The following is an 11323-nucleotide window of genomic DNA, read 5'->3' as shown; positions in this document are numbered from 1 at the left end:
AAAATATCAAACATTAAGTACTCATTGAATTGCAATCGAACACGTTTTATGTTCGCCACTTGTTAAATTTGTAGATTTTTATTATCAAATTGGAAAAATCGAATTTAAATTCGGGTCGATGATCGGATCCATTTAAGAACTCAGGATGAAAGGGCAAAGTGGTTAAAAAGAAAATTTCCACTTTATTAAGAAGAGGAAAATCTCCCTTTTCAGGGTGTAGGGGTTTGGGGCCTCTGGGTACTTTTCCGACCGCCAGAAAATGGTGTCCGAGGGGACGGAGAACCGCATGGCCCCCTCGATCGTCTTTCAAAACGGTGGTGCCTCGGGCCTCAGCTCCGGCCAGAAACGACCCGCGGTTGTTGGAGTTCCGGCTGGCTTCGCGGACCAGAAGCTGTTTTCTGAGGAACGAGACCGATACTTCCTGGGACGGGGTGATCTCCGACGGGGCATGTTATTGGAAGGAGGAGAGGGGCGGGACGCCGAGATCTCCGTCGATCAGGAGGCTGGCAGGAACCGGCGGCTCGACGGCCGGCAGTGGCGCCTGCGGGGCGGGTCGGATAGCGACGACGATGACGATGACCGGGAGGAGGAGGAGGACGAGGAGGAGGAGGACGACGACGACGACGATGACGATGAGGGAGGCGGGAATGGGCGGGGATTGGTGAACGTGAAGGGCGGGCATGAGCCGGTTGTCGCGGGGGTGACGTCGGGAATCGATGGGTGCAAAGAGACCAATAATCACAACAATAAGACAAATGGAAGCAACACTGGTAATGGTGGTAGAGGTGGTAATAACGCCAATAGCGGTGTCAGCGTACAGAGTGTGTCCGAGAAGGTATGTGAGGTGAATGTGCAGAGGGAGAATGGTGGATGCAAGGGGAATCCTGAGAAGCACGGTCCTTTCTTTGGTATGATTCTTTCTTGACATTCTTGGCATGATATTTTTAAAATTTTTGAATTTTTGAGTGACTAATATCACTATCGTATAGTGCAGCCTTTAGGAATGTATAGTGCCATAAACTCAAATTTGTCCTCTATTCCTTAAAGGATGATGGTTGCTTGATTGGATTTAGTGGTCTAATGTTGTTGGTCTCTTCCTTGATGATCATGTCATTTAGTTCGCTTCTTGAAATAAATATATTCAGTTAGTTTAGATAAGGAATTTATTGCCTGTTACTGTGTTATTTTCTTCTTCATATACATTGTTAATCGTGGTCATGGAATTTAGATCAAAAGTGTTGGGTAAGGATGGTGTGATGGCTTAGTAAAGGTAGGTATCCAGTTCTATGATAGCTTATGTTTTCCACTTTTCCTTTCTATTGATAGGAAATATACATGCACAAACACATAAGATCCATGGCCTTTCCATCCTCTAGGGAAGCAGAGTGGCTAAGATCACTATGTTTCCTGTCACATTTTCAGACTTTCTCATCTCCAGTGCTTTCTTGCAAGTGAAGCTGATAGGGGTCTGTACAATGGTTGCTTGAATTGGACAAAGTTATGTTGTAAGGAATAAGGTTTTAAATGTATGTTCTGACTCCCATGAGTTGCCACATGGGGCCCACAATGGCATTTTTTTTATTGTAAGAAAGGGTTGGAAATGTGAGGGTGGTCCTTTAGCATAGAGGATACATGTTGGTGTAGTTGGAAAACCGAATTTTGTTGATGCAGTGTTCACACTTGTGGCTTGTAGAGATGATTAATTAATTGATTTAATTTGTTTAGTATATAATATATTGTGTTGCATATGCTTACATGTATATCTGTTTTGATACATTAGGCATCGGTGGGGGAGGGTTCACTAAAGATCCTAGTGTTCAGCCTTCAAGCAATGCTAGAGGGAGCTCAATTGAATGCCAATCAATTAGACTTGATGATTGCACTTCAGCACGCTGTGAGAAGGCAATTACTGTGGCAGAACCTGATAGTTATTATGCACATGCATTACAAAGATCTGCCTCCTCAGTCACTAAGGAAACAGGAGGGGAGAATGGTTGTGGATTTAGTGGAAGAAAGGATGCTTATTTGTCAGGTGAACCGGGAAATTCTCTTAGGGCTATTCTTTCTGATCCGATCACGTAAGTCTGGGATGGATGCCTCTTATTTTCCTTGAGACTAGTGTTTTTTCACCAGTAATTGATTTCAGGCTTCTCATGATTTGCACTTGGATTTTTTGCAAACAGCAGCTGTAAGCAGTGATGTCTTTACTTTTTTCTGTCAATATCCATATTACTGATGTGTGTTTGTTAACATGGTGTGTGCATCTCCGGGCCAGCTTAAGATCTCGTCTTCTTTCCCTAGTAAAGGGAAAATTTTCCCACTGGATGTTGTCAAACTGATGATTTTGGTGAAAATATTGCACATTACTTTTTCCATAATAACTGTCTGGATGTCACTATAGCATCGTAGGCAGGAAAAAGGTCAAGATATGATGAGTACTTCATATTTCTGACATTCTGGTTTAGATGCATGATCCAGATTCAAGTCCTTATGGTTAGTGTTGGGCAATTAATCCATGGTAGCATGTCTGTGCTGTCAACTGAAGTGTTTTGTTGGGAATTCTACATGCAGCATTCTGTGGCTGGAAAGCTTTCTTTAAGAATTAAGCCATACACAATAATGAAAACTCAACCAGAAGGGACTATTGCTAAAGGGTTTAGGCTATAGGGAATGCACCACAATATATACTATCTTGATTGCCTTAATTTGTTTTTTTTTTTTTTTTAGATGGAAAAAAATATTGGTTTAGCTAAAGAACATGCTATTTGTTTGGGTAATTGCAGACTATCCTTGGATCATCCGTGTGACTCGCTCAATAATTCAATTCCTAGTTAGGTTTGTTTTGTGCTCGAGACATGAAGAGTTAATCTTTTTGAGAACTTATGCAAGTACATGATGAATTGGAAAATATATTCCTATTTTCAATTCATAAATGTTATGCAACTCTCAGATCTAGATGAATCATGACACAGAATTCAAAACTTAACAACTGTGGCTTTTGTTTTCCTAAAAGGATGCTTCCTTTTTGTTAGAAATGTGCTATAATTGCTTTATGTTAGACTTGGACACCATGCTATTACAAATTTACAATATCTGCTCCAGATCTCAATTTGCAGCCAAAAATGCTGGCACGAGTTACCAATGATCAACTTTTTTTTATACTTGTTGAAGTGTTATTACTTGATTTTTAAATACATTTAGTCATTAGTAGGTATTGGCATGGAAAGTCATTTCTCTCCATGGCTTCTTATAGGGGTTCTCTCATGGACGATGCAATGATACTAGCTTGTGGTCATTCTTTTGGTGGTGGTGGAATGCAACAGGTTCTCAAAATGGTAAGCTGTTGAGGATGACTATCTTATTTGAGCTTTTTGTTATGTCCCTAATGTTCCAATGGATGCGAGGATTGCCATTATATTTGAATAAGCGAATCCTAACAGGATCTGAAGTATGAATTTGCGACATCTATTTCCTTTTATCATTGCAATAGTGATTTATGTGGCAATGCAATCTTTGTTAGCATTAACATGATCACATGTAGAATCTGCTTTTTTTGCTGAAATCCTTTTGTCTCTTTCCTCACTTTTTTCACTCTGAAGTCTGAACGTGGCTATTAAATTCAGATATGTTTCATGTATTAGGTAATTCCCCCTTGTTAACTGGCCAACCCTTCTGATAGTAGTATTACTTCCCAAGAATTAATCAATCTACCATATGGATTATCTTCTTAAATGTCCTAGTTCGAGATCAGTCCCCATTTTCAGATAGACAATTTAATATTCTGGCTTAATAGTCGATGGATATTTATGTGAAAATCTAGATTGTGATGTGTGCATGTCAAACACATGCACATACATGTACATGCATGTAATCATGTTATTTGGGAGATTGGCCAGTTAATGAGATCAAAATTATATACAATTTCATTATAATTAATCACCTGTCAATCAGTTATATGTGTATGTTCTGGAAGGAATTTTCTTACATGTTAAAAAGTCATTTGGTCAGTTTTATCTTCCTAATGCTGTTTATGTTATGAGGTGGAAAGTAAAAGAAGCGTTTGTTCCATATCTTTCATCCTTTATTTTCTTTAGTTATTGTATTGGAACATTGCCTGATTCCAAGTATTTCTGTCATTTTTCTCACAATTTCAATTGAGCTTGGTGTCCCAACATTTTTTTGGTGCTTGTGCAGCAAGCTTGCTATTCATGTGGACAATCTATTTCTGCTGATTCCATGGCACCAAATCTTTGTAAGAACATGGAAGAACTCATGTTACTTATTAGTACATGTAAAGACCTGATATTAATATTATGCTAGTGCCATTTAAGATCTTTCTGTCTACATTGAGATTGGTTTGTGCTTCTTTTGTTTATTGTTGTAACTTTTTTTCACTTCCATTTTATTTAAATGTTGAATCTAGCATTTTTAGTCAGTGAAAATATTTTACTGATGTACTGCTAGATCATCATCAATAATCCTTCTGTGTAAAACTGTAAATAGCTTACCGTCTTTGACATTTGCTGCAATTCATCAGTTTACTGGTTGAACATGTATTCTGTTCTGATTTCGGATATTCTGTACTGAACAGAGACATAATAAACTTGACTGCTTATGGATCTAGCGTGATTATTCCTGGTGTTACCTTTTGTAATTTTTCTTCAACTTTTGGTGGTGATGGCAAAAATTGTCTTGCTGTAGATGGATGGATGGCCATAAGTAATACTAACTATTTTTCCAGTGAAACTTGATACTCAGAGAACATTCTTTAAGATATCTGCAGTGAGCTGAGTCAGCTGTCATTGGGGTCGATTTGTTATATATTGGTTAGTAGCCATAAATTTTACTAACTGACAACTGACAGAAGGTCCTAATATCCTATACATATGGAGGAAGAATGTTGTGGAGACTTGCAGAACGGGGAATAAAATAGACTGATAAGATTTTTCCTTCTTGAATGATTCTATATTCACTTCTTTGAGCCTAAGGTTCAGTGCAATTGCATCTTTGATAAAATAATTTAAAAATTGCCTTGCTAATTTCCTCAAGTTTGTGCAGCACTTCGTACTGTAGTTGAGGCATTTCGGCATGAAGAAGAGTTACAATTATCCAAATCATCTAAAAGAAGAAGGGAAAGATTTGAACAGGTTTCCCTTAATTCTTTATTTGCATCACTTGTCTTCAAATTTTATTCATCAATATCATGTTCCAAAGATTTTTTTTTCTTATATGGTCAAAGGTGTCGAGCTTCATCACCTAGAAGTCTTCCCGTCCTAGGCAGGACCAGTGATTGACTTGTGACTTAAGAAGAAGCTTCAAGAAAAATAAGAAGTCAAAATGAAAGTGGCAAAACTAGTAGAGACATGTACTCTACAAGCATTCAAGCAATTAACATAGAAGGAGGTGTTCATAGCCCAGTAAGAAGCATCTTGCATTTTCATGCTCAATCAATGTTATTGTGAACTATTGAAAAGAACAAAACCCTGATCTTTAGCACTGAATTAGCTGGGACTATATAGTTTTGATCTTGTTGATTTTTTTGGTATATTCATTTTTTCAGCAAACAAAAAAACAAAAATCAATTTCAAGAAATAATCATTGCCATATTTTGTGCATACTGACCTTGGAATAGGCTAATTTGGTCCCCTTTTTTAGGCACTCAAATCTAATATCCCTTTTGAGAGACCATCTATAGTGGTCTCATTGTCATGGATCAATGTTATTGTGAACTATTGAAAAGAACAAAACACTGATCTTTAGCACTCAATTAGCTGGGATAGTTTTCCTTTCGATCTTGTTGATTTTTTTTTTGATGTGCAATTATTTGGCAAAAGTGAAATCTACGACTGGTGACCTGGAGTCATTAGAAAACAAGTCCCCATTGTTGTGCTCACTGACCTTTGGAAGCTTGATTTGCTCAACCTTTTTTGGCATCAATCTAATGTCCCCTTTGAAAGAGCATCCTATAGTGCTCTCATTGTCATGATTTTGCATCAAGACTATGAACATTTCTCTTCGATCCAAACAAGTTCTTGGATTTCTCTGAATTCTTCCATAAATATCAGACAGTGACTGGCTGTCTGCATTCTTTTTTCAAGTTTCATTGCATATTTGCATTTTCTAGTGACCCCATGCGATCTTGTCATAGGGGTTTGAATTTTGAAACTCATAGGAATCTTTTTGAAGAATCCCCATTTCAAGTGAAAAAAACCTCAATGAGATAGAGAGTAAAAATGTCTGAATTTGTCACCTCATATAAACACTCTTTATTATGCTTTAGCTTCATCTGCATGAACTCCATAAGTTCCACCTGGTCCAAAAGCCCAACTACGTCAGTATTCCACTCATGGGTTGGATTTCCATTTCCAAGTGCAAAAAACCTCCTTAGAGAGATAAGAGAGTAGAAATGTCCAAATTTGTCACTTCACATAAACACTCTTTCTTATGCTTTAGTTTCATCCATAAGTTCCACCTGGTCCAAAAATCTAATTACTTCGGTATTTCATTCACAGGTTGTCATCCTTTAGGTATATTCAAGAATTTTCCAACTTGAGTAATTATTTCATATGCTAGACCCTTCTTTGAAGGAAAGTAATTTGTAAATTTTTGAGAGGTACACTATTTATCAAATATCCATTTTCTCTTTAGTACTATTGTATTACTTGTATTCATTGTCCACAACACCTCGGTAGCAGTTTGAACACCTCTCAGATGGAAGAACTGATTTAAGCGTGCTATCGAAAGGGTAGATAGCTAAAAAGCTTTTGTTTTTTCCTTATCATGTGTCCAGCCATTTGTTTTTATGGGACAACTATAGTTATCTTGGTGTTTCTTGTTTTTGCCGGAAATCTTTGGTTCTGCAAGGCGTGTGTTGTTCTCACACATCTGACCCCGCTCAAACTCCCTATCATCCTGCAAAAAATTCTTTCTTGCTTTGTCACAGGGTCTTCATTTGCCTCATCTCTCATGTAGATATTTATTTCTATCATAGTCACAAATAAGAAATAACGTTTCGGAGTTATAAACGGCGACGTTTTTCTCGGGTATAATACGGTGAACTTGAAAAAAAAAGGAAGAACGGGAAAAATACAGTAAAATTTTTTAAAGAAAAACTAAAAATGGTGGAAAATAAAAAAACTAATAACACAAACATCAAAAGATAACTAGATTTGCCACAAATATAAAACAGAAATTGAAAAAAAAACTGTTTGGCATTGAAAAATGAAAAAAGTAAAAAAAACGCAAAAAAACGTTTTTAACGTTTAAAAAAATGCGTTTTTTTAAAGTGTTAAACAACAATTTAATTTATCACGTTTTTTTTTTTAAAAAATGTGTTTTTTGTGGCACTGATTTCTATGTACTGTGCCAGAAAAATATATCCTTTTATAAAAGAGCATGTCACAGGCTTTAAATGTTCTTTTATTTTCATTGTCCTGAAACATGAGCCTTCCAGTCTTCTCCTTGTGAGCATGAGATGATGACAGAACTACTACAGAGTCACAGACGACATCTCTTCCATTTTTCCTGTCCAAAAGAGAATTTAAATGAGAACATATTAAAAATTTATGTGTAGCCATATTGTCGCCTCTACATGTCAGAGATATTAAACTACTTTTTTGTGCATTTAGAATTTACTATCGAGTTGGAATGGAATAATATGTTCTATGTAAAATTTTCTTGTCAAAGGCTTCATGTAGAAAGTTGACCAGGTAAATAAATATTATGATTTCTCTTACAAAAGGACCTCTTGAACAAAGTCAAAGCATTTATAAATAACTAAGATAACACAAACACATCAAAGCTTACCTAAAAGAGAAAACCAATAATGACTCTCTAATCTCTATGTTTGCATATGTGGGTTGTGGAGGGAAAATGGGTGTTAGATTGGTTGCAAGCAAAGGAAATGAGGATGTTTGTAGTGGAAGCCCATGAATTTGATGTTTCATGGGCAAAACTGTGAAATTTGTTGAAAAACTCAATTGTGTGACCTCTCTGTGTTGGTTGTTGATCTAGCCTTTTGGGTCATCTAAATATTTAGTTTTATTTCATAAACATTATTTGCTTTTAAGATGCTGATTATCACAAGTTCATCCAAGAGAACCTTGGTAAAATCTTGTTCAGGCTATTCTTGTTCTTGGATTCAAAGTTTTGCACCTTTTTCTTGTAGTTTGTCATTTATTGACATTTGCAGGAAAAGGGTAATTTCGGTGTCCTGCTTTCAGCAGACGGTTCAAGAGGCAGAAGTGCTATGTTTCCATTTGTTGTTGGGGATCAAGTCGTTATTAAGGTTTGACCGTTGTTTGTTATCATTATTACTAGTTAATAGTTACTTTTGTGAACATTTGAAAACAGTTTTTCTTGATAAATTTCTTTAGGGAAACAAGAGGACACCAGAACGTTTTTTTGGACGAGAGGCTGTTGTAACATCTCAATGCTTAAATGGGTGGTTAGTTAATCATGAAATTTCACATCTTTGGGCATCTAATTCTTTATTTTCTCTTATGTTCAATTCATTGTTCTTGTCTGGTCAGCTTTCAGTACCCCACTTATTTTCCACCATATCCTTTGTTTACTGTCGGAACTAGTCCAGAAAAAGTAAAAGTGTTTTTGTGATCCTTCAAATGACATAATTGCTGAAGAAAGCATTGGTAGGACACCGTGTTATTCCAGTTTCCAGCATAATATTATTTCCAAAATTTGATGCTTCATTACACGTGGGTTTTGATTCTTACATGATGCTGTAGCACATCTTTAGTAGCTAAATTTTCATGCATGTGCGCATGCACTAGTTGCACCCATGTGCACAACATAGTTGAAACTTACAAGTGTTTTGTAGAATTTAAGGAGTGGACCTTTGTGTCACCACTTGCGGACCATTACCCACAGAATATACATTGTATCTATTATACATAAGTTAACAATCTCAACTCTATGTCACCTGAGTGCGGGGTGTGGGCAGGGGCGGAGGGAGGGGAGGGGGGGTGCCGCCCGGGCCATGGCTCGGGTGAGCCCAGAAATTTTTTTTTTTTTTTATATGTAAAAAATCAATTTTTTTTAGTTTGGCCCGACCCGTCGCTCCTCTTGGCCCTACCGTCGCTTCTATTGGCCCGACCCACGGATGGGTTGGCCTGTCCCTAAAAAAAATCTTGGCTCCGCCCCTGGGTGTGGGTGCTGATGTGGCAATTTTTCAAAAAAAATTAGGTGCGGGTGCGGCGAGTGTGTGTATATATGTGTGTGTATATATGTATATAAATCATTTGTTACATAGTTATTTTAACTGTTTAGTAGACTTATTTATTTATATTTATGTGTAAATTTTTTGTATTAAAGATAATTTAGTTATGTGGACATTTAAAATGGTCAATTTTGACCCGGTTCGGCTGACCGAACCGAATGTGCTGTGTTGTAGAGGCACCAACACCAGCACCAGTGTCAACATGGGTGCGACATGAGTGCGGCAGCCATTTAAAATCACCCATGTGACACAGTCCCAACTTGATCACGGCTTTGGGCTCCTTGCATCACCACACCTCAATCTCTTTTCATCCAGTGCAGAATTCCAGGAGAAAAAAGGAAATCTATGAGTTCCCTGTAGTCTCTTCCGCTCTGCTTATCCTGGATTTCGACCTGCTCACCGGTGCTCAATTTATATTTTCTAGCTGTGCTACTGCATGGCATCAAAGAGTGACAGCTCCTAGACTGTAGAACAACCATATGATTGCTTAGTAGGTTGAATTTTTGTTTTTTCTGTTTCTGAAGATCTGTGGACTTATTCTCATCTTTCTCTTTTGACCTATTCATGGTGCAGGTATGTAGTTAAGACACTTGATAATGCAGAAAGTGTTAAATTGCAATATCGTTCTTTGTCAAAATTTGGCGTTCGACCCCTCTCCAATGGCATGTCAACTAAAGCTGTGGTTCCCAGCTGGCTCTAATTGTACACAGCGTGGAACTGACAATCAATGTCATTATGTGGAGCGGCTCTTTGCGGGATATTCCGTCTTTCAAAAGTTTCTACGCGTAATCAATTCTTCTGAAGTGTTACTGCAGGTTCAGAAGTTGGCTTGAAATGCATGTTTGGAAATAATTTCCCATGTAATCTAGAAAACAGATACAAGCTTTATATATTTAGGAATTTGGAGACGGTTCATGTGCCCTTCTGGTTACCTGTTTCTGTAAATTTCTAGGGGAGTTCCATGAACCTTCTTTTCTTTGTCTCAATTGTACAGAGGATGAAGTCACAATCACATTTTATTCCCGGGAGCAGTGTAAAAATTATCAAGTCAAATTGAATTATCAGGTATGAGTGCATGTCTTTGGAATCTATGATATTTCTGCCTTTCCTCGAGTTATTGCTTGTTCACACAATTGTTTTTTTTTTTGGCTGCTATTCTGTTAAACAAGTTAGAGCTGCCTAGGTTTGGGAGGGGCTCCAATGAAAGCTTAGAATAGGCTATGTAAACGCTTTTTAAGTCTCAACGTTTTTGGTTGTTTTAGCCAAACCGCGTAGATCTAGATGGTGAAATTGATGAAAGTGAAGCTTAGAATTGCGTTTTCCAGATGCAGAAGTATTTTGTCTAAATAACCAAAATTTGACATTTTTAAAATGCTACAAAAGCATATACACACATTTTTAATTATCCATAATATATTTTTCACCTGTTTCACATTTTTCTCACCTGTTTTGCATTTTTTGTGATATTTTGCACACACACACACACGCACACTTTGCCATATTCCCATCCATAATTTTTAAAATTGTTGTATCCATGGACGATTTTCCCTGTTTAATAAGATTTCTGTTAAATCAACCATGTATACAGTTTGGTCAATACAACGTAAAACATTGAGATTTGAAGACGGTTTCTACACGTCTTTGCATAGGCTTTTACCGGATCCCAACTACCAAACTCGTGAACCATTCAGCAAAAGGTGCTTGACTGATCATATTTGAATGAAGCTTGGTTGATTTTCATTCTGCAAAAGGTGCTTGACTGATCATATTTGAATGAAGCTTGGTTGATTTTCATTCTGCAAAAGGTGCTTGACTGATCATATTTGAATGAAGCTTGGTTGATTTTCATTCTGCAAAAGGTGCTTGACTGATCATATTTGAATGAAGCTTGGTTTTAAAATCCAGTATAAAACCCCCAAGGCTGGTATTCCTATGGAACTTGAACCAGTGGTTAGCCGCCTACCAACTGCTGTCCCTCTTAAGTGCACTAAGTCTTAGGGTGTTTTGGAGTTTGCTTAGGGAACACACGCTTGAGCTGACCCAAAGAGTGTAAAACCCCAAAGGCCACCTCCTTACCCTTGGGGGTTA

General features: G+C 37.5%; 1 protein-coding gene across 3 annotated transcripts; it reads left to right on the top strand.

The window, feature by feature from the left end:
• Positions 1–213: 213 nt before the first annotated feature.
• LOC116253893 (uncharacterized) lies at positions 214–10326 on the top strand. 3 transcript variants are annotated; one of them, XM_031628881.2, is made up of 8 exons: positions 214–908; positions 1781–2078; positions 3254–3335; positions 4195–4252; positions 5059–5147; positions 8192–8287; positions 8376–8446; positions 9809–10326. In XM_031628881.2, the coding sequence occupies exons 1-8, from the start codon at positions 260–262 to the stop codon at positions 9933–9935; spliced, it is 1470 nt and encodes a 489-aa protein (XP_031484741.1). In that variant the 5' UTR covers positions 214–259; the 3' UTR covers positions 9936–10326. The 3 variants fall into 3 exon arrangements, with proteins under 3 accessions (XP_031484741.1, XP_049933725.1, XP_031484743.1); XM_050077768.1 differs by having other exon boundaries at positions 4195–4291; XM_031628883.2 differs by lacking the exons at positions 4195–4252; positions 5059–5147.
• Positions 10327–11323: the final 997 nt, after the last annotated feature.

This window comes from Nymphaea colorata, chromosome 5 (assembly GCF_008831285.2).
Source record: "Nymphaea colorata isolate Beijing-Zhang1983 chromosome 5, ASM883128v2, whole genome shotgun sequence".
Lineage (NCBI taxonomy): Eukaryota > Viridiplantae > Streptophyta > Magnoliopsida > Nymphaeales > Nymphaeaceae > Nymphaea > Nymphaea colorata.
This window is presented reverse-complemented; position numbering and strand designations above follow the sequence as displayed.

What these genes read in the sequence shown, in the direction of transcription:
- LOC116253893 (XM_050077768.1), top strand. Translation starts at nt 260, where the DNA reads ATGGTGTCCGAGGGGACGGAGAACCGCATGGCCCCCTCGATCGTCTTT. An exon ending in ATTCTTTCTGATCCGATCAC is followed by an intron (nt 2,079 to 3,253) that starts GTAAGTCTGGGA and finishes GGCTTCTTATAG; the next exon opens with GGGTTCTCTCATGGACGATG. An exon ending in GGGATCAAGTCGTTATTAAG is followed by an intron (nt 8,288 to 8,375) that starts GTTTGACCGTTG and finishes AAATTTCTTTAG; the next exon opens with GGAAACAAGAGGACACCAGA.